General features: G+C 36.7%; 2 protein-coding genes across 2 annotated transcripts; one reads left to right on the top strand and one right to left on the bottom strand.

Moving 5' to 3' along the window:
* Positions 1–5,925: 5,925 nt before the first annotated feature.
* Positions 5,926–11,477, top strand: LOC104211459 (uncharacterized). Its single transcript, XM_070165151.1, has 6 exons — positions 5,926–6,047; positions 7,279–7,431; positions 7,788–8,483; positions 8,700–9,571; positions 9,796–10,058; positions 10,245–11,477. The coding sequence occupies exons 1-6, from the start codon at positions 5,926–5,928 to the stop codon at positions 11,475–11,477; spliced, it is 3,339 nt and encodes a 1,112-aa protein (XP_070021252.1).
* Positions 11,478–11,807: 330 nt separating this feature from the next.
* Positions 11,808–16,324, bottom strand: LOC104211460 (eukaryotic translation initiation factor 3 subunit D-like). The gene is made up of 2 exons (XM_009760520.2): positions 14,506–16,324; positions 11,808–12,164 (listed from the first exon to the last, which is right to left on the bottom strand). Exon 1 carries the CDS (start codon positions 16,236–16,238, stop codon positions 14,508–14,510), a length of 1,731 nt encoding a protein of 576 aa, XP_009758822.1. The 5' UTR covers positions 16,239–16,324; the 3' UTR covers positions 11,808–12,164; positions 14,506–14,507.
* Positions 16,325–22,770: the final 6,446 nt, after the last annotated feature.

Genomic DNA, 22,770 nt, shown 5'->3' with positions numbered 1-22,770 from the left:
CAAAAAATGTGGTCGGGCTGCTGGCATATATATGACTTCCTCGATAGACAACCATCCAAGCACCCACTGTATCTGGCTAGCCTCGAGGTTCCGAAATAATAATGCCCAAGCCGTGACTCCTTCAGGTAGACCAGCCCCTTTGATTCTCGTACAAAATTCCCCTATACAAGTTTTCTCAGCCGAGCCATAACTCAATAACTGAGAGCGCGGGCACAAATGCTCAATCATCCACATTTGTAACAATAAGTTACATCCCTCAAAAAATTTGCCCCCAGCTTTGCACGCAGTGAGAGCTCTGAAGATATCAGCCACAATCATAGGTGCTAAAGTGCTTTTCCCCATGGTTTGCAAAGTACTGACGACGCCTGCTACTTTCAAATCAATATTACCATCTTTCCTTGGGAATATTACGAGACCCAAAAAAGCTACCATAAATGCCACTCGCCTGTGTTCCTCCCATTTTTGTCGGCTATTTCTGCTGCAAAGCTTAAAGTCTGGATTATTGACCCCGCCCACATGGCCATATCTATCATACACGAAGCGGAAACTGCAGAATCCCTTTGCAAAATCTGAGTGATGAACTGTCCGGAGTACTTTCAAGGAATCCAGGAATCGATGTATGGTAATGGCCCTAGGAGCAATCAAGTATTTGAATCTCAATGGAGCTTGGTCACTTCCAATGTACCCCGCTATTTCTTCTATTGTTGGGGTGAGTTCAAAGTCTGAAAAATGAAACACATTATGTGCCGAATCCCAATGGGCGACCAATGCCCTGATGATATCCCCCCGAGGCTGAATGTCTAATAAATCCGGAAGGTCTTTCAAATATTTTCTCACTTCGTCTTGCCCTTCTTTGCCCAAATCATTCCACCACAATTGCAGCTCAAAAGGGATTTTGGTCATTATTGAAAAAGGCTCATTTATTGTCGTGCTCATCCTGCACATTTATTAAAGCGTTTAAGCAAAAGAAAACTTTTATTTAACTCCAAAAACTACTATCTATATTATCGACTCAAAATTAACCCTATATTTCAAATGAAGAACTCAATTCTTAATTCTAATATTTTTAGATAAAAGACCCGATATTGCGACACGGCCTTCCTGCGCCTCAGGGGCGAAAATTTTAAGGCTGTGAGGGTCAAAAATCAAAATACGACCAAAGGTGGCTGTTTATGCAAAGTCAGCCCTCCAGTGCCCCGTTTGGGAATATTTGGCTATTTTTGACAAAAACAGCATCACCTGGTTTATTTATGACAAAAATTAAAATTTTGATATTTTTTGGCTATCTTTGCAAAGGGGAGGTTGGACATCACCCGACTTATTTATGACAAAATTAAAAATCTTGCCATGTTTTTTTTTTTGTTTTTTTTATTTGTTTTTGGCTTTTATAGCAAAAAGGGAGGTTGGACCCGATGAGGGTTGCCTACGTATCTCACATCCGGTGAGAATCAAACCCGCGTAGTTCGGGCAAATTAACCGAACTATTTTAAAACATGACTCTTTTCCATTTTTATTTTTTCCTGGCAAGACAATCTATTTTCCTTTTCTATTTTTGAAAAAGACAAAATAACGATTTTTTTTTTCATTTTCAACAAACAATAAAACAATCTATTTTTCCAAAAAAAATAAAAGACTCTTTTTTTTTCCTATATTTTTTAGTAAAACAAAATAAAATATTTTCCTCTTTTTTTTTTTTCAAAATTTTGGCAGAGTTTCGCCAGTAATTGGTCATTGATTTTTTTTCTAAAATAATCAATTAACTCCCTAACTGATATATTCTTTTTCCTTTTTTTCTTCAATTTTCCAACATTCCCGAGATTCAGAAACCGGTCAACATGCAAGTTCGAAACAAATATATGTACAGAGCAAGTAGGATGCATCAGAATGGTCTTTTCATTTCAGGTTGCTAGTCCTAGACGGACCCAACCCCTGTGTTGAGTCCCCTAAGTCAAATGCAACGTGATGCAAATAAGCGTTCCTACTAGGGATCCGGCATGAAGTCACGTTATTCTATATTCAAAACCTGGGTCAGTGTACTAGACTGTGTACCCGAGCGGACAACTCGAGTCGAGGAGGGGGCAACTTACCGGGAACCAAAAGGCCATCCGGCTTCGTAACTTGTCCGACCTCTTTCTTATTTCAGGGTATAACACTAACAGAATAGGGAGTCTCAACCAGTAAGCACATCCCCGGAGGTGAAGAGAGAAGGGTTCGGCACAGTTTATATATACAGTCAAATAATATCAAAGCGGTAAAAGCAGCATTTAGCACATTAGGCTCAAACATGTAAAAATCAGATAAAGCCAAATATAACAATTTATCTAAGCTTGAATCTCTAACCCCGAACCAGTGGTTCTGGGTTACCAAAATAATTCCCCAGCAGAGTCGCCAAAGCTGTCACACCTCCTTTTTCCGCCCCGCGAGGGTACAAGGAGTTTTTTTCCAATTAAAGGACAGTCGAAACGGGATTTGTTTATTTATTTCAGAGTCGCCACTTGGGAGATTTAGGGTGTCCCAAGTCACCAGTTTAATCCCGAATCGAGGAAAAGAATGACTCTGTATTACAATCCGCGAACCAGAAATCCGGATAAGGAATTCTGTTAACCCGGGAGAAGGTGTTAGGCATTCCCGAGTTCCGTGGTTCTAGCACGGTCGCTCAACTGTTATATTTGGCTTGACTATCTGATATAATACGTATTATAAACTTATGTGCAAATTTAACTTTTAAAAACCGCTTTTATCATTATTTATTTTATACAAAATTGCAACGTCGTGAAAACGCATCTCGAGCCACGCCACAACCAGTGCACGCGTGATTTGTTGACGCATTTTGACTTCGTCAAGATCGTGATTTGGGTTACATAAATGTACACCCGTATTCAAGAAAATAACCTTATTAAATATGCGCCAAAATACTACGCGTTATGATATTATTAGGTAAGACCGTGAATTTTACTAAATCGCCCATCTTGAAATCTAGGTATTTTCTTATATAAAAAAAATAAATAAATAAGATTGGAGGACTGCAATTTTTTGTATTATTTATATTTGTTTATTTGTTAGCGAGATCCTCCCTTATTTTATGAATACCCTTTAATGACTACATCTTTATTATTACTAAGTTTGTCCATAATTATGAAGTCAATCTCTACATACTTAAAAATAACATATTAATTACTAATTCAAAACAAATATTAATGGAAAGTAATATTACTAAAATGATAATTACGAACAACATGGAATTGCCCAAAAAGTAAAAAAAAACTAATTATCCCATAGTTGGATTAAAACATATTGTTAGTATGACTTAAGCTTATTGAAATTAATTATTTACAAATACTGAAAATTAAAAAAAAAACTTGATTACTAAACCATATTTCTAAAAGTTAAACAATTTAAACTTAACTAACTTTGTTTTAATTCACATCATGTCCTAATACTTGATTCGCAAACTAATTCATGTTTTAACTGAAATTAACTACATGATTCCGATTAACTTAATGTTGACAAAAAACCTTATGAATAAGGAATTAATCAATTTTTGCCAAACTGATTCAATAACGCCATTTTTTACGTTATTTCTTCTATTTTGATTATTAAACAGTTTTAATTAGTAATCCGTCTTGAATATATTTCCTAATAATCCGGTTAAGGCGTTATTTAATATATCGCTATAACATGTCTAATTATGCCAAATGACAGTGATTGACAGAATAATAATACATGAATAATCTAAATACAATACAAAAAAAATTAAAACTAAATTAAAAATTTAACATTCCGTTCTTCATTTCAGCTTACAAAATGCCAAAATTACAGTTGTGTACCTGGTATTGCCAATATAAGAAGAAGAAAGTCAGCCACGCAGTAATAACAATACAGCACAGCAACAAAAGTCCAATAGCAGTAACAACCCAGGAACAGAGTTTGCAAACCGGTGGAGTATTAAACTCAAAACAAAAGCTTCAAGCTTTGATGAAAAACAATTAATTCTGATTTCTAACAATGAAAGAAAGCAAAAGATTTTTTTTTAGTTTTTTTTTTGAAAGTTTAAATATTTTTTCGGAATTTTCTCTCTCTTAAATGTTCAGCCCTTTTTTTCTCTTATTTTCTTTCTGTTCAGATTCGTTCTTTTTCTTTTGTATTCTCTCGTATCTGTCCGTGTCTTGTGTACAAGACTTCCTATATATAATCTCAACCCTTTAATCAATTAAAATCAATCCATTTTCTCTACCAAACCCATTATCTTCCCACTTATCCCCATTACATTAAATAAATATATCACACCACCCCATTATTTTTTGTCCCCCATGCCTAACATAAATAAATACAAGATTCCTCCCCACTAAATTTTGTCTTGTCCCCCCTTTATATTAAACAACTATATCACAACCCACCCCATTACATTTTGTCCCCCATGCTTCATATAAACAATTACAAAATATACAATTCCTAAACTACCCCTCCGACCTTACTGAAATTACCAAACTACCCCTGAACGTACTGCAAATTACCAAACTACCCCATCAGCTATAACAAATCAATTAATCACACTCAACCAAAATATAGCCAATATGACCAATTTCTACACAAATTTAAACAACAAATCACATGAACATGATTTCTTCAACACTTCAACAACAAATCACATGAACACAAATTGAACAACAAAGAACAACTAAAATTTGATTGAACAATATTTTTTAGCAACAAACAATCCTATTTTCAGATTCAACAACAACAATCAAACAAGTATATTTAGATTTCCAAATTCAATAATATTGAACTTAAAATCAACTCTAACAACATCACAACAAACAATTCCTATATTAAACTTAAACAAGATTATGAGACAAATTCAAGAAATAATCATAAGTGATAAACAAGAAATCAAACTATACAAATTTCGGATTCAAGATCAACCAAACAAAGTATGAACATGAATGAAAATATTTTAAACAACAAACATGATGGATTCAAACGATTAAATCAATATATTTCCCTTAACACAACTAAATTCTTTTAGACAAATAACAAGATCGACGAAGAAACAATTATGAACTTAAGCTTGAACTTAACAATATTAACAATTTCTAAAAATACATAAACACATGAAACAAATTGAAGAAACAATTAATTAAATTTCAATTTGAGTCTAACAAACATTAAACTAACAAATTCTTACCTAAACAATAAAACAAACATGAAATAAACATGAAAACCCACTAATTAACTTTCCATTTAAAATCTGAAAATTAATTCAATCAAAACACATGAACAAACTAAGAATTAATTCAACGATGAACAACGAACAAAACAAGAATTGAATCATTTAACGATTTTGGATCCGGAAAATATCAAACAAAAATATGAACAAAAATAAAACTTAGAACAACTAACCGGAGATGAACAACGACGAACTCGAACCATGTATGGACTGTTTTGACAAATATCAACCAAAGCTCGAACAAAAGCTTGAACTCGACTTTATTGAGTAACGTCGAAACAGTAGCAATAATTTACGCGAAACAGAAGCAGCGTTCGATTGTTTGATCGGAGAAAATGAAGCAGCCACAACATCGTGGCCATGGCGGAAACGTGAGCAGCAGTGACGACTCAACACAGCAGCAGCTCGACGTGAAGATGGAGGGGAAGAAGCAGCGTCGCGGCAGCATCGGCGGCGACAGGCAGCAGCAGCGGCGCAGCAACGACAGCATTAGTAGCGGCTTGTTTGGACGACGCAGCAGTAGGGGAAGCCATGGACGACGCAACATCAAGGTGACGATGAAGCTCGTCCATGGCTGGACGTAACAGAAGGAGCAAAAGCTAGCTGAAACGCAGCGGGGAAGGCAGCAGCGCGCACAACGGAGGTTTGACGAAGAAGATGAAGCAACGGAGAAAACATAGACGACGTCGACGGAGAAGATGAAGAAAAGAAGATGGAGGGGAAGCCGTGGTTGGGGTGTAAGGGGGCAGCCATGGCTGGAAGCTTGTGTTATCTTTGGGGAAGATGAAGAAAAGAAGAAGAAGAATGATAGGGGGGGCGGGTAGTTAAGTGTAATTTTAGGGTTTTCTTCTTCTTCTTCTTCTTCTTCTTCTTTTTGTTTTTGTTTTATTTTTGTTTTGTAAAAAATGAAAGACAAAGGGGGTTTGGGTCTTTTGGGTTATGGACTGGGTCGACCCAGTTCGAAATGGACTGGGTCGTTTTGGAAGATTGAGTATTTTTTGGGCTTGTGGCTTGAATTTGAAGAAGAAGCCCAATTCCGATTTTTTTGCATTTTTGTTTTCTTTTTTTTCTTCTTTTATTTTTCTAAAACTAAATTATAAAAATACTTAAACTATTATTAAGAACTAAATTAAGTTATAAAAGCGCAAATTAACTCTCAATAACAATTAACGCACAATTAAGCAATAATTAAGCATAAAATTGTATATTTGGACATTAAATGCTAAAAATGCAAACGATGCCTATTTTTGTAATTTTTTATTTTTTGTAAAACAAATTTAATTACTAACAATTGTAGAATTAAATCCTACATGCAAAATGCGACATATTTTTGTATTTTTATTAATTTAACAAATAAACATGCACAGACAGATACAAATAATTATTCAAAAATATCACAAAATTGCATACCAAGAAAAATTATTTTATTTTTAATTTTTTGGGAGTAATTCTCATATTGGGCAAAAATCACGTGCTTACAAGTAATGCAAGGATTAGTAATGTATGGGTTAGTAATGCAAGCATTAGTTATGCAAAAATTATTTTTTATACACTGTTTGGTATGATGCATTAAAAATTAAAATGCATTACACAACTTTTAAATAAATTAGTTGTTTACAAAAATACCCTTATTATTTTTTAGCTTTAAGGGACTTTAATGACAATTTTATCTTTTATCATACTAATGCATGCATTAATACCCTTGGTATTACTAAACCATGATTTTTTATGCATTAGTTAAAGATAGAATAATAACAAGTAGAGTGTATAACTAATGTTTATATTAATTATACATAGATTGAAAAAGTGTACAAAACAAAATATTACTAATACAGAAAGCTAACGCATGCATTATTTTCTCTAGTACACTCCACCAAACGACCTCTAAGATAAAACCCAGCTCAGGGTCTTCTTCACCTACTCTCGCCGTCAGTGTCTCCGTCGATTGTTTTCATCTTCGGTGCCAGAAGAGCTCTCTCTCTCTATAACGACTCTTCTTTTTGTTTGTGTATTTCTCTTTTGTTAAAAATATATACTCTCAACAACACTAGATGGAACAAATCTCAAGTCACCAGGAAGAATGAGAAGGCAAAAAAGCATCAGGCAAAGTTAAGCGTCAAGATATCTAGCAATGAGAAAGCCCCAGTGCTGGAGAATGTTGAAAATCTCCTACAACAACAAGTCCAAATTCAAAAGAAAGAGAGGTGATGATTTTGTACAAACTCCGAAATTAAAAATAAAGAAGTACATAAAGGGAACCTTGCTGAAAACAAAGAAGCAGATCCAGCCGACCTCCAAGTAGCTACAGGAAAGAATGCCGTTCTTCAATGAGGACAACTCTATAGATCCTAAGATGCCCATGAAACTCATGCCATGATGAATTGGTGAGGGGTAAGTACAAGTATGGAAACAAGTCCAAGAGGCTATAATCTACTACAACAATTTGTCACCTCCAAATGCTCAGACCATACAAATGATCTGACAAATCAATCGCAGGATAACCAAAACAAATCCTACCTTTAATATTTCCAATGATAAGTACAATATCATGGAATATTAGGGGGATAGGATCTAAAGGGTCCTTGGAAAGGCTTCAAGAGCTCAAACACCAGTCTCTAATCTGCCTGCAAGAGCCTATGGTGCATAGCAGTAAGATGGAGAAATACAAAAGAAGATTAGGGATGCAAAATGGTATCTTTAACTGCTCTAACAAGATTTGGATCCTATGGACCAACGAGATAGAAGTAGATATCATTCAAGATACGGAACAACATGTACTCATCAAATTGACTCATTCAAATGATCATCCATTATTTCTCTCAGTGGTCTATGCTAAATGCACAGAGGAACTCAGGAAAGAGCTTTGGGATGATCTAACAGATATTGCTGAAACCATACAAGACCCATGGGGAGTCATTGGAGACTTCAATGTAATCACAACCAGTGAAGAGAGACAAGGAGGAAGAAGTCATAGAATGGAGGAAAGCTTGGATTTTCTTACATGTTTACATGATTGTGGCCTTCAAGATGCAGGATATAGTGGCTCTAACTTCACTTGGTGTGACAATAGGGATCCACCAACTACAATATGGAAGAGACTAGACAGAGACCTCTTAAATGCTACCTCTGTTACACACTTATCTAGGGCATGTTCTGATCATGCTCCTTTGCTAGTGAAGATGAACAATGAAGTCACGAGCACAATCAAATACTTCAAGTTCTTAAACTTTTGGACTGACCATCCTGACTATAACCAGTTTGTTGGTTCAGAGTAGCTGGGAGGAAGAGATCCATGGTAATCCACTCTACATCCTACACCAGAAGATAAAAAAATAAAAATAAAAACTTGCAAAGCACTGAGCATCTGGTCTAGACAGACCTTTGGGGATATCCATGAATAACCTAAAAGATTGGAGCAACATCTGAGAACTCTGGAGGATAACTGTGTCAATGATAATTCTCCTGAAAATAGGAGAGAATTGTCAAAATGTAGAGCAGAATTCACCAGATACTTAAAGATTCAGGAATCAATCCTCAGGCAGAAAACTAGAATTAAATGGATTGAAGAGGGGGATGCAAACACGGCATACTTCCATAGCACTATTAAAGAAAGAAGGAGAAGGCTTACAATCAAGAAAATAATGGATCAAGAGGAGCAATGGATTGAGGGTAACGAACCCATTGCTGAAGCTGCAGTCAGATTCTACAAGAAATTATTTGAGAGGGAGAATCATAATAACTACTATGATGCCCTGAACTGTCTTGAGAGATGCATAACAGAGGAAGATAATGACAATCTCACTGGTATTCCCACCATTCAAGAGGTCAAAAATATTGTCTTCTCCATTGACACTGACAGTGCACCTGGGCCTGATGGCCTTCGTGGGTGCTTCTATCAAAGATCTTGGAGCATCATTGCTAATGACCTTCATAGAGCTGTTATGGCATTTTTCAAAGGTGCCATTCTCCCCAAGTTTTACACTCACACTTGCCTTATTATGATTCCTAAAGTGGATCATCCTCAGAAATTTAGTGACTTGAGACCAATTAGTTTGTGCAATGTCTCTAGTAAAATAATTGCTAAGATTCTAAATGCTAGATTGGCTAACATCTTACCCCGGATCATTTCCAAAAACCAAAGTGGTTTTGTTAAGGGCAGAGCCATCACTGAAAGTATCCTTTTAGCACGAGAGAACATCAATGACATAAAAAAACCTAACAGGGGAGGAAATGTAGTCATAAAACTTGATATGACTAAAGCTACGATAGAGTATCATGGCCCTTCCTTTGTATGGCCTCGAGGAAAATGGGTTTCTCTGAAATATGGGTGGAACTCATTCACAGGTATATCTCCAACAATTGGTACTCAATGGTTGTAAATGGAGAAAGACATGGTTTCTTCAAATCAGAGAGAGGACTGAGACAAGGAGACCCCCTCTTCCCTCTCTATTTGTCCTAGGTGCAGAACTATTATCACATATGTTGAGTAGGCTATATGATAAGCCTGGGTATAAAGGATTTTTTTATGAGAGGCAATGGTCCTCAAATAAATCACCTTACTTTTGCAGATGACACAATCATTATCATTTTCTGTAACGGGGGACAGAGACCTCTTGAAAGGGTCATGGATACAATGAAAGCCTATGAAAATATCTCAGGGCAACTGATCAATAAAAACAAAAGATGTTTTGCTGTGGCAACAAATACTAGCTATAATATTGTTGCTAGAGTTCAAAACATTACTGAGATGAATCATCAACAATTTCCTATCAAGTACTTGGGGTGCCCCCTCATTACTGGGAAAAAGAAACTTGCTTATTTCTCTGATATGGTGAGCAGGATTGTCAACATGATATAATGGTGGCACAATAAGCTACTGTCCAGTGGAGGAAGGGCTATCTTAATAAGGCATGTCCTATTAGCCCTTCCCATTCACCTCCTATCTGCTGTAACTCCTCCCAACCCTTGATCTTATTGAGAAATACATAGCTAGATTTCTTTGGTCTGGAAATGACAGACAGTGGTGGCAAACATCACTGGGTGTCCTGGCAGTAGTGTTATCCCTATGACCAAGGGGGGGGGTAATTTTAGAAAGCTCACTGATATATGTCTTGCTTTTAACATTAAGCAGTGGTGGTCCTCAAGGACCTCCAGCTCTCTTTGGAGTGATTTTATGGAGGCCAAATACTTTACAGGGAGCCACCCCACAAGGGCTCAGTGGCAGAATGGTCACTCTCACAATTGGAAAGCTTTATGTGAAATTAAAATCAATTCTGATTCCAAAGTTCTCTGGGATATTGGAAAAGGTGATGTATACTTTTGGTATGATAATTGGTCTAATTTAGGACCATTGTACCACTTGATGACACCTAATGCTAGTTTGGGCCATGCTAAACTAAAAGAGGTATTAAAAGAGGGGTCCTGGGACTGGGACTGGGACTGGGACTACCTTATGATACAACCTCCTGATGAATTAAAGAATAAAACCATTGATCTGAAAATCATCCTTAACGAATCTAAGGATGATAGAGCTATCTGGACACCATCACATACAGGAAAATTCTCGATTGGCTCCGCATGGAACAATATTAGACAGAGAAAAGAACCAATCTATATGGATAGCAAAATATGGCATAAAAGTATTCCATTCAAAATGTCTTTTCTAACTTGGAGAGCTGTTCATGACAAGCTCGCAACTGACCAGAGGGTGACTAGGTTTGGTTACATCTTAGTCCCTAAATGTTATTGTTGTAACATTGATAATATGCGAGCTGAACTGGAAACTGCTGATCATATCTTTTGTCATGGTGACCATGCCAAAAAAGTGTGGCAATTCTTTGCTGGCCCTATTGGCATTGACCATAGAAATATAAACCTCAAGATGACTTTGCTCAATTGGTGGAACCACAAAACCACAAATCCTATTAAGGCCTACATCACTAGGATCATCCCTGCATTTATATGCTGGGAAATATGGAGATCCAGGTGTAACGGCAAATATGAAGGTGTAAGACCTTCCATTTACTTATCAACTACTAACATATTGATTAATATGGTACAGGTAATGAGAAGCCAATTTGGAAGAGCAAGGTTAGGAGACTGCTGGCCCAGCCTATGCCAAGCATGTGACTCAAACATTCAACATAGAACAATAACCATCGTCAAATGGATTAAGCCTCCGACACTAAGAATCAAGCTCAATAGTGATGGAAGTTGCCTATTGGGTCAATGTGGAGGTGGGAATAATTAGAGATAGCTATGGAAATACATTATTTGCCTACTCTATCCCACTAGGCCCGGGCACAAGTAACATGGCAGAAGCAAATGCAATGTTGTTTGGTCTAAAATGGTGCGTTAACAGAGGAGCAAGTCTTGTTCTGGGAGAGACAGACTCCATGTTGCTCACAAAATGTGTTAATAGCGAATGGAAGCCGCCATGGAGAATCAAGAAGTACATAGAGGAAATTCAAGAGTTAGTCGAAGAGCATGGATTCTTCATCAACCACTGCTACAGAGAAGCCAATTGGATTAGAGGGACTCCACGTATTCAACTCCTTTCCTGAACTTCCAACACATGCTCTTTCAACTTATGAATGGTTTCTCAAAAGTATTGTATTGGGCTAAAAAGTCAATGATGTATTACACCACAGAAAAATATATAATGAAAAGCCGTTTCTTAAAAACATCCAACTAAAAGAGAAACCTATCACAAAATTAGCCTTGACAAAGGTCCATAATCATCAAAAAACCACTACAGTAGGTGGGAGAAAGGAAGCCGAACAAGTTCGTTAAGATGGTACAAAGCTCTCGACAAGATGCCTTGTTTCTAATCTGTTTGGAAAGACACAAGAGCACAGTCACCTCATAAAGCTGTTGATAAGAGAAAGCTCAAGATCTAAAAGAGGTTTCAACCAGTATCACTTTATTCCCGGACAACCTGGATGGCAAGAAAAACAATCAGTATCTTCATACTGGAACATAGTAGCAAGTCATCAGGGCAACAAAATTGACAGTATTTCTATGAAATTTCTTTATCTTGAATATAATAGAGTAGCTCATTACTATATACTTAAGAAATGTCACTCTATAGATCACTCTATCAGTGTTATCAAAGGTGACAAGTGCAAAAAAGCTCTAAAATCCGTTGGGGCTTTAAGCGCGAAGCACAAATAAAACATGGACTTTAATGAAAAAAGGCTATATATATAGAGAGAGAGAGAGTGTCCAACACCAATAATTGTAAGCATGAATAACAAATATAAAGATAAAAAAATTGAAAAAGAATTACGATAAAATTAAATATCAATTGTTTAGTGTCGCCTTTTCAGGATTACACTCAATGGCAAGAAAATGTATGCCTTAAAGCCTTGATGCGACACTAAAGCGCCCCCAAAGCGAGGCGTAGCGCTCAACAAGTTTTGAGCCTTGCTTCCGGGCTTAAGTGTGCCTTTGACAACACTGCACTCTATAGAAATTCCAAATTACATTGTAGCAACAAGAATTTACCCTCGAAAGAATGGTTGAGTCAAAGTGAGAATTCATACAGTTAAAACACCAACAATAATAAGATACATACACCCGTAATTTGCAACAACTCATAACTCATGATTCAAATCGGACACAAAAACCAGAAACCTGGGAACTGCGTGCAGTTTGATAACTATACAAAACCAAAACCACCCCAAGTTGTCCGCAAAGCCACAGGCAAACAATAGTACAGACCTTGTAGCCTCTTGGCTCAAGCAATAACAACTTTCAGAAACAGATTCCACGAAACCTAAGGTAAGGAAGGGAAAGGGGAGGGGGGTTAAGTATTGATGAAGTGATCCACAAGACTCCTACACGAACAGGTTACCAAAAGCAGATCCAAGAAAATCCATAACTAGCTTCGAGAAGGGCATGATTATCAGCTTTGCATTAAGCTACTCTTTTAGCATATGTTGGAGTACATTCTCTTCTGTCTATACTCTCCTAGTTGGGTCCAAATATACAGCATATGCATGAAGGCAAACAACCACAGTACAGCTTCTATAGGTACTGCAAAAATCCAAGCACAACACATGCATAATAAAACTCGTGGGCTGCATTTTATATTTATCCCATGAATCATTAGTCGAAACTCGCCGCGGACTAAAAGAAGCGTATAAGCACCCTATGTTATGTACAACCTCCAAACCTTGGCCGTGCTAACAGACAAGCGCATCTACAACTATTTGTACAACTAATTGACTTCTGGCCCACAACACACAGGCACATCAAGTTTCCACTGCATCGGCAGTACATCGGTTCACACAGATGCAGCACACAGCCCCGGAACGCAAGACCACAACCAAGCTGCTATCCCTACAAGGGCCACTGCAACCAACTTACTAGAAAATACACTCAGCCACAATGCTCTACAAATAGCTAAGAGTCCCTCAGTGTAGGTATTAAGTTCATCTTATTGCAAATAGGTTTGTCTTGTAAAATCTTTATAAGGCAATTTCTTGTCAAGTCCTGTAACTAAGGATTTACTTTTTTTCTTATATACGGAGTGTAGTAGTTGAAAGCAAACAAGAGTCCTTGACATAAGGTGTCCTTTTTCCGGTAAGGACCCACCCCTACAGTGTCCTTGACACCAAGGTGTTTCAATTCACTTTCATTTTTCTCATCGTTCCAGATTTTATTATGTCTTCTATTATCCTAAATTTATGATTCAGTTTTCTCCTTTTAAGAGACTTCACGCTCTCGGAGGAAAGTGGAGTATGAATATATCCTTAAGATACTAATAAATGGGTAATAGCATCTGTTCACATAACATCAAAGGCAACTATGTGGCTTTAAAGTTATAAATGAAAAGCGGTTTTCACAGCCACATCATGGCTAATTCATTTAAAGGAAAAGGCAAACATCAAAGTTTCGAAGCAGATCAGCTATTAGCACAACGAATGGTTCTAAGGAGAAAATTGAGTGAAGATAAAATCCACTTTGAACTATATGTATTGATAAACTTTTTCCCCACCTTCTTCAAAAGAGACAACATTATCCAAGAGCAATCATAGTATAAGAATAGCAAAACTGAAAATAATTAAGAACGCAAAGTACAGTCACACTATCTAAGAGCAATCATAGTATAAGAATAGCAACATTATCCAAGAGCAATCATAGTATAAGAATAGCAAAACTGAAAATAATTAAGAACGCAAAGTACAGTCACACTATCTAAGAGCAATAATTCTCAACGGCAGAACACTAATATTGAGAGGAAGAATCATTATCCTAGTGCAGTATCATATTACCCTTATGCAGCTTCAGTGCTAATCTCCTTGTCCTCTACTTCATTTGCAGCCCCATTTGCCTCAGCACCTTGCGCATCCTCTGTAGGAGGCTGAACTTGTTCGTCTTCTGGCAATGGCTCCTCAACATAGTCGTTCTCAAATGCATCTGGAGGGACCTCATAAATCCTAACCTGTGGCTTGGTTGGGTCCTTAACAAGCACATATTTCCCTTCATTCAACTTCATACACAAGTCCACAATACTTTTCACAATACCCCACATGTTTGATGTGTTCAAATTGATTTGTGCAGCAAAGTCCTTAGGCTTATATCCAACAACAGCTAATATCACATGGTTAAAATGATCCCTAGGATGGACTCTTGATACATAACCCAACTTCATCATATCAGCATTAGCTAGCAACGCTTGTGCAGTCCATTTCGCGAGCTTATTTGCGTTATTCTTCAACTCGGTAGCTAACACAGCACCCCTTTGCGTCTCAAGCTTCTGCCTCCAATCAACCCCAGAGTACTTAGGATCAAACTCATTTAGTGCATTCAGAGTCAAGAATGATCTCTGATTGTTCACTTCCACCACACTCTGCACTTCACATCGTGCCACCAAAAAGGTATCATCATCCAACTTCCACCTCCTGTACCTGTAACCAACGGACGCCACCTCTTCCCCTTCAGTCGCAAACGGGTTAGGCTCATCATAATTCAACTTCTTCCCATCTCTTATCAGAACCTGTTGCGAGAAATTCTGATTGATATAAGCAGCCTCAACACTCAACGAATGAGCCGAATTAATGTCATCCTTCACATCAGGCAATGGTTCTTGGGAAGTTTCATGAACAGAGAGCAAATCCAGCTGGGACCCATCACGCTTGTCGAAAAACAACTTATTTCCAACACGCTGAACTACAATATCCCACGAGTAAACAGACCTAGGAGCACACATTAAAGTAGACAAAATCGTATCCGTTGCAAAAACAGTAGCTTTATCCTCATTAGCCAAACGGCGGATAACAGGATCATCCGTAGTAGTAACTTTGAAGAAATTCCTGTTCTTAAACCTCTCCAGACGACGTTCATTCTTCGGAGTAATCCGATCGTAGGACCGGTCGTAAAACTCAAGGCTGCCGCAGATCAGCAAGTCCTCAGGCTCCGGAACGGAGAAGGAAAGCTTGGAGAAAGTTGAAAACGGGATCTGATCGAGCATATTCCATTCAGGTTGAATATCAACTGATGATTTGAACACAGCAGATTCTCTTCTCTGTCCAGCGTTTGTTCCCGAACGGTTGAGATTGTACAGCCTGTCCCTTCGAGCTCTTTCTTTCTCCTGTTCGCGTTTTCGGGCCTCGACTTCCTCGTCGCGGCGCTGGGGAAGCTGAGAGCGGTTGTGGTGAGGGTTGAACCGCCACCTAGGATTGAATTTCGGGCGGTGTTGCCCGTGGTGATGGGATTTGGCGGCAGTGTCGACGAGGCGGAAAGAGGAGTCTTCGTCAGCGGCGAGGGTAGCGAATGAATCGTCGCCGGAGAAGTCGAAGGCGGAATCAGTAGCGTTTTGCTTGGAGTTGGATCCGGGTCGGTTTGAAAGAGACCGAGTCCAGTCGGCAATACGACCAAGCTTGTCGGAGCGGGAGAAAGGAGCGAATGGGGCGTTAGAGATTTGGTTTGGTACAGAGATGGAGGAATCTGGTGGACCCCATCCGTCGGCATTGAATGGAACGGAGCCGAGTTCAAAACCTACCATTGTTGAATAAGTTATCAACTTTCCGGCGGGTTTGTGAGGAGTATGAAGAATTGAAGCAGAGAGTAGAAGAATAAAGACGATGATAAAACCCTAGCTCTAAAAGAGGCTTATATAACTTTTAAAGACAGGTCCCTAATGAATAAGTAAAGTTCCATATAGCCCCTTGAAATAGTGAGCAAATATTTAGTTTATTCAATTAAGAATAATATATATCGTATATATTATACAAAATTTTATAATTTTACAATTGTTATTAACCTAAATAAAAATTCAAAGATGAAATCAAAGTTATACTGATATATTAGGTACTTTATACTCATCGGTTTTATCCACATATAAGGTATTATAGTTGGATCTGGACGATCGTTAGATAATATTGAAATTGTAGCATAAAATTATATTTGTACTGGTTATATCAATTACAAAATACCAACTAAATTTAGCATAAAATAATACTAAATATTGTATAGAAGTATTTTTCTTATCTTGATAATCAGACGATCCCTTACAGCTTGTTTGGATGATTGTTACTCATTGTATCGTATCGTATTGTTACTTTAAATACAATGTTTGTTTTGATTGTTACTTAAATTTTATTGTATCGTATCGGTAAATCCGTCGTTACATAACGATGAAATGTGCCACTTTATGTAACGACCGATTTGGTGTGGTCGCGTCGTTACCTTGTCTTTTTCTCTCAATCTCACCCTTTATAATTATTAAATTATTTTATTTTATCATTTACGCTACTTTTTATATAGTAATTTTACCTTGCATCATAATTTTTCTTTATAATATTGCAAGTTTATTCTTCATATTGCTGGTGCGTGATATCATGAAACAATGACAAACGATATTATCTATCCAAACATTGTATTTATCAAACGATACAGTACAATACAATACAGTATGATACGATATATTATGAAACGATGCGTAACAACCATCCAAACAAGCTGTTACAATAGTAGAGAAAATTTATCTCTTTTTGAGACATGAATCAGCAACAATGTAGATTTGGGAAATTTTAAACAACTAGATTAAGGTGATTTGGATTGCAAAAAAAGATCAACTTAATCTTTAGGAAAATTTGGCTAGGAACCTATCTTGGTATGAGGATGGTGTAGTAGTAGCCCAATTGGATCAAAATGAGGGAGAAAGTTTGTAGCTAACTTTTTTTTTTTTGGATAATTGTATTATCTAGCTTTGCTTTCTAATTTTGTTCAATTTATTATTTGGTTTGCCAATAACACCTTTCAATTTGCAATTTGAAGACGGATGACCTATTCAAGTTGGTTGATTACTTGATTTTAAGTTGATAGTGACAAATTAATAGTTGATAGCTTGTCAATACAAGTATTCAGGGACCTCCCTGTAAATTTTGCTCTATAATATTCTGGGCCTCTTTTGCTTTATGGGGCTGCATATTTGTGGGCCATTCCTCCTGAAAATGAGGAGTCGGGTTTTAACTTGTACTTGCTTTGCAAAAAAAATTACAAGCGTACTCACTTTTTTATGTAACTTCAGTATTCTAGTAGACGGGCCTGAAGTAAAAAAAGTTGCTGAACCAAGTGTGCTGAAGTTTTTGTATGTAATTGCTAAAGTTAAGCATTCTAATAGTTGAGGTTTTGTTCTCTATTTGCTGAAGTTTTTGTTTGTAATTGTTAAACTTTAGCATGTTTTAGCTGAAGTTTTTTACGTAAACTTAGTGTTGGCTGAAGTTTTTGTTTGTAATTGCTGAACTTAAGCATTCTACTAGCTGGAGTTTTGTTCTCTATTTGTTGAACTTCAGCATGTTTTAGCTAACGTTTTGTTCTATATTGCTAAACTTCAGCATGTTTTAACTTAACTTTGTTATATTTGTGATGAACTTCAGGACTGAAGTTTGTTTTGTATTTGGTGAACTAGAATTCTAGGAGCTGAAGTTTTTATTTATATTTGCTGAACTAAGATCAACAACCTCTCCAAGCTGATCAAATCCATCCAACTGATTAAGCAACTCTCAGTAGGTCTGCAGCCACATTTGATGCAGTTGTTAGCAGTTAAAGTATAAGAACTATTAAACTTTCGTTGTACCAATTCAGATTTGCTGATGAACACGCTACAGAGGACATAATCTTTGTGGCAGAAGAATAAACTAGATATAAGGTTCAGATTTACTTTACAAAATATCTTAATTTTAACATCTATTATACTTGGTGATCACGAGAAGAAGAAAAGGAAAAGAAAGGAGGAAGAGTGGAGCGCAAAGAAGGAGACGCCTAAACTTGTAAAAATTAGGGTATAAGTTAAATAATTTTAAAAATATAGGTATAAGTTAAATGTGGGCGACCAAACAGGGTGCCTCATGCAATTTTTACAAAACGAGATATCATTAGGTAAGGCGGATAGCAGAATAGGATATTTTGGTGCAACTATTGATTTTATGACCTCATTAAGACAAGTCTTAGTAAAATATTATTCATCAAAATTTTGGTAAGCGCTCTTGATAATCGTCCGAATTTTTTGAAATAGTAATTCTCAAGATTTGTCACAAAAATATAGCAAAAGCCAAAAAAATTCACATGGTAATCTTCAGGATTTGCCAAAAAATATAATAATTGCTAAAATTGTTTATATGATAATTATAAGGATTTACAAAAATGTGACAACCGCCGGAAAGTTTCGAATGGGTGATCATTGCAATTTGCAAAAATATAGTAATCGCCATAAATTTTCAAATGATGATCACCAAAATTTATCACATTAATTTTTTTAAAGGAAATCATGCCGTATACTTTAAATTCTCTCAACGGCATTAAAATTATGCTAGTGGAGCTATTTTACCAACAAAAAAAAAAAAAATTAACGGGGACAAAATATAAGCAGTGATTCTAAAAAAGTACATAGATGTATTTTTCTGCATTGGAGATGCTAGGAGATTTGCATAAACGGTATGATTTCTCACCATCGTTTAAGGAATTTGTGTAAACATCGATGTTACATACCCCGAAGAATGAAAAATGCTTTCACAAGTTTTGTCGGGTGTGATATTATTTTCTTCAAATAATATGGGTTTTTTACACAATAGCCGGTTATATTCATAGTTTACTTTTTGTAGTCATACACATACACACATACTGGTTATATACATTTATACATATATAATACACAAATTATGCATATATTATACCTTCATCGGCTATTTTTAGTTTAAACTACCGAGTGAGTGACTATTTAAGTTAATTCTTCTTATTATTTGGGTACAACCTTCACTCTACCTATCTTATTAAATTATTTATAAGCCTTGATCTCTAAATGGCAATTCTTGCCTTGTTCACAAATTTTGTTGCGTGGGGCATAACTTTGATGCAAATTTTTATTTTCATTTATTTTGTTAAATTGTTCACAATTTGTCGAATTGGACTCGGTTATGCCAATGAAGCATAAATTTGGTACTAAAATCTTTATTAATCCAACTTTATATTATCTTGTTAATCACATTGAGGGCAATAATGAAGTTCAAAAAGTTGTCTTTATTTTTGTCGTAAGCTAGCAGCAGACAGCTAGAACATTTACATTATTATTATTATTATTATTATTATTATTATTATTATTATTATTATTATTATTATTATTATTATTATTATTATTATTATTATGTATCTAAATTCTAAAGCCAATAATGATGCTAAATATCATTCTGCAAAAAATGATTGGATTAGACATCACTAAACAAAGGCAATTATGCACAAAAGAGGAATGTGTGAAAGCGAAGAGATTATCAAAACGAAGGTCGTACAAGCCACAAAACCCATTTTAGGACCACAAATACTTCTCTATAAGTGGTTATAGCTTTTCATTTTTTAAAGAACCCACACAATTCTCTTCCCTACTGGCTACTACAGCCTGGGAATTGAATAAATGATGTCTCATTACGCGACAGTAGTTTTGACAAGATAAAAGTTAATTAATCCTTATCTTAACGACTAATTAGTATTCCAACTTAGATTAATATACATTTTCACAATTAATTTATGGGTGAAAATATTTTTTAGGTCGTACTCAGTAAGTGATTTGAGAATCGTCCACATTGTTTTGGAACGTACAAATATGGAAGTGCTTGACATTTACTTCATAACATGCTTGTTTTCCTTCTTCTTTCTTTTATAGTAGGATTATGGAACCTTATATATATGACTCGGTAGACACTTAAACATTATTGAATTGAGACTATAATATTTGAGTTAATTCCTAAATACAAGAATTGATCTGAATATCAACTAACTATTTAAATCCAATAAATAAAATTACTTAAAAGTCCACTTTTGATTGGATTAAAACGTCTAATTGAGTTTCCCGTAATGAGTATATTAGTTGAACGTCCGTTTGGATGTTATTTCATCTTATATAATATCCAAGCCCATGTCATGTGCTTCCAATTATATGGAATGACGGGTCAAATCCTAGACCAATAAGATCATGTCATTTCAAGTTATCTGGCATGTTAGGTAAAAATAGTTACCTACTAAAGCCTCAAAATGTATTAAGCGAGATATTATTCGATCAATCGATCGAGATTCTTAATATTGATCAGGCAGTGACAATAATTCCTGCAAAGCCCAGATAACTACATTAAGATTCCTGCGAAGCAAAAATCAATAACTGTTGAAATGAGTAGAGTAACAACTGGTGACAATTGTGAGTCTAACAGCTTAGAGGGTGAGAAGGATATTAAGTGACAGTTGTGCGCTCTTAGCCAAGTTAGTTATGTTAGTTGGCTAAGAGATTAAGTTAATTATCAGTCAAGTATATAGTATATATAACTTAGTCTTGTAAATAATTTGATTAGTTTTTGCAATACAATTGGAGTCCCTTCTAGAATCTCCTTTCTCTTCTTCTTCGATACATTCAGAAGCTCCATTCTCACGCTTCAATTGTGAGATTTAACATTGTATCAGAGCTTGAGTGGATCGATTAGATCTTAGATTCGTCTTCTTACTTTCTGATTTTGGAGAAATTAATTTTGTTCAATTGAAAGCAGTTAATTATTTTTTCACAAGTTTTGAAGCTCAACAATGGCGATGCTGGACATTGATAACCCCAGGCATCCATTATTTTTACAGTCGTTAGACAATCCTAGTAATGTAATCATCTCGATTCAGCTGAAAGGAACGGAGAACTATTCAGTTTGGAGCAAAGCTGTGACGACCCGGCCGATCGTCTTAAGAATTTACACCCCGATCCCCTATTAACTACCTTCCCCGTGTTTATTTTTGCTATTTTGATTTGCCGGAATGTTCGATTTCAAGTTTCGAAGAGTTTTGGGACACTTAGTCCCTAAATGAGAGCTTAAGTATTGAAAAGTTGATCATAAGCCGGAACAGTGTGAAGACGGCATCGGAATGGAATTCCGATGGCTCCGTCACACAAAATAGAAAGAAGGGCTCTTTGAACGAGTTCGATGCTATAGAATCTCTTTCTAGAAGAGGGCTAGTCTAAAGGCCTTGACTTATGAAAAAAGGAAGGATAAGAGGAGGGGAATAGAATTTCGATGGCTCCGTTAGCTCCACTGGGTGATTTCGGGCTTAGGGGCGTATTCGGATTGTGTTTTGGAGATCCGTAGCTAATTTAGGCTTGGAATGCCGAAAGTCGAATTTTGAAGTTTCAGGTTCAATAGTGAGATTTTGATCCGAGGGTCGGAATAGAATTCCGAAAGTTGGAGCAGCTCCATAGTGTTGAATGTGACGTGTGTGCAAAATTTCAGGTCATTCGGACGAGGTTTGATAGACTTTTTGATCGAAAGCGTATTTTAGAGTTTTGGAGTTCTTAGGCTTGAATCCGTGATTGATTCGTCGTTTCGATGTTGTTTTAGGTGTCTTAAGGATTGGTAAAAGTTTGGACAGTGGTAGTAGACTTGTTGGTGCCTTTGGTTGAGGTCCCGAGGGCCTCAGGATGATTTCGCATGGTTGACAGAAGGATTTTAGAGTTTGGAGCAGTAGCTTCAGCTGCTGGTTTTCTGTCATAACCGCACCTGCGACTGTGGGACCGCAGGTGCGGCGCCGCAGAAGCGGCTATGTGGCCTCAGAAGCGAGTTTGGCCCAGAGCTCCAGGATCCGCAGGTGCGGCCAAGCGACCGTAGATGCAGACCCAGCCCGTTAAGTGACTTTTCGCACCTGCGATACATTCTTCCGCTGGTGCGGGACCGCATGTGCACTCCCTTAACCGCAAGTGCGGTAATCGCTGGGCAGAAACATATAAATACTTGTCTTCGCGAAATTTAGCCATTTTTCACCTCTTTTCAAACGGGAAGAAGCCTTGGGGAGCATTTTCAAGAGAGATTTTCAGAGGAGTTCATTGGGGTAAGGTCTTTGGTCCCTAAACTCATTACTAGAATGATTTTTTATCAATTTAAGCATGAAAAATTAAGGAAAATCAGTGGTAAATTGGGGGTTAGGGCTTGATTAATTAGAGATCTTTGAGTGATGATTTGAGGGACCATTTAAGGTCCGATTTTGGTACTTTTGGTATGACTGAACTCGTGAGAGTGTGA

This window comes from Nicotiana sylvestris, chromosome 2 (genome assembly GCF_000393655.2).
Source record: "Nicotiana sylvestris chromosome 2, ASM39365v2, whole genome shotgun sequence".
Taxonomy (NCBI): domain Eukaryota; kingdom Viridiplantae; phylum Streptophyta; class Magnoliopsida; order Solanales; family Solanaceae; genus Nicotiana; species Nicotiana sylvestris.
Note: the sequence above shows the minus strand (reverse complement) of the source record. Positions and strands in the feature narration are given on the sequence as shown.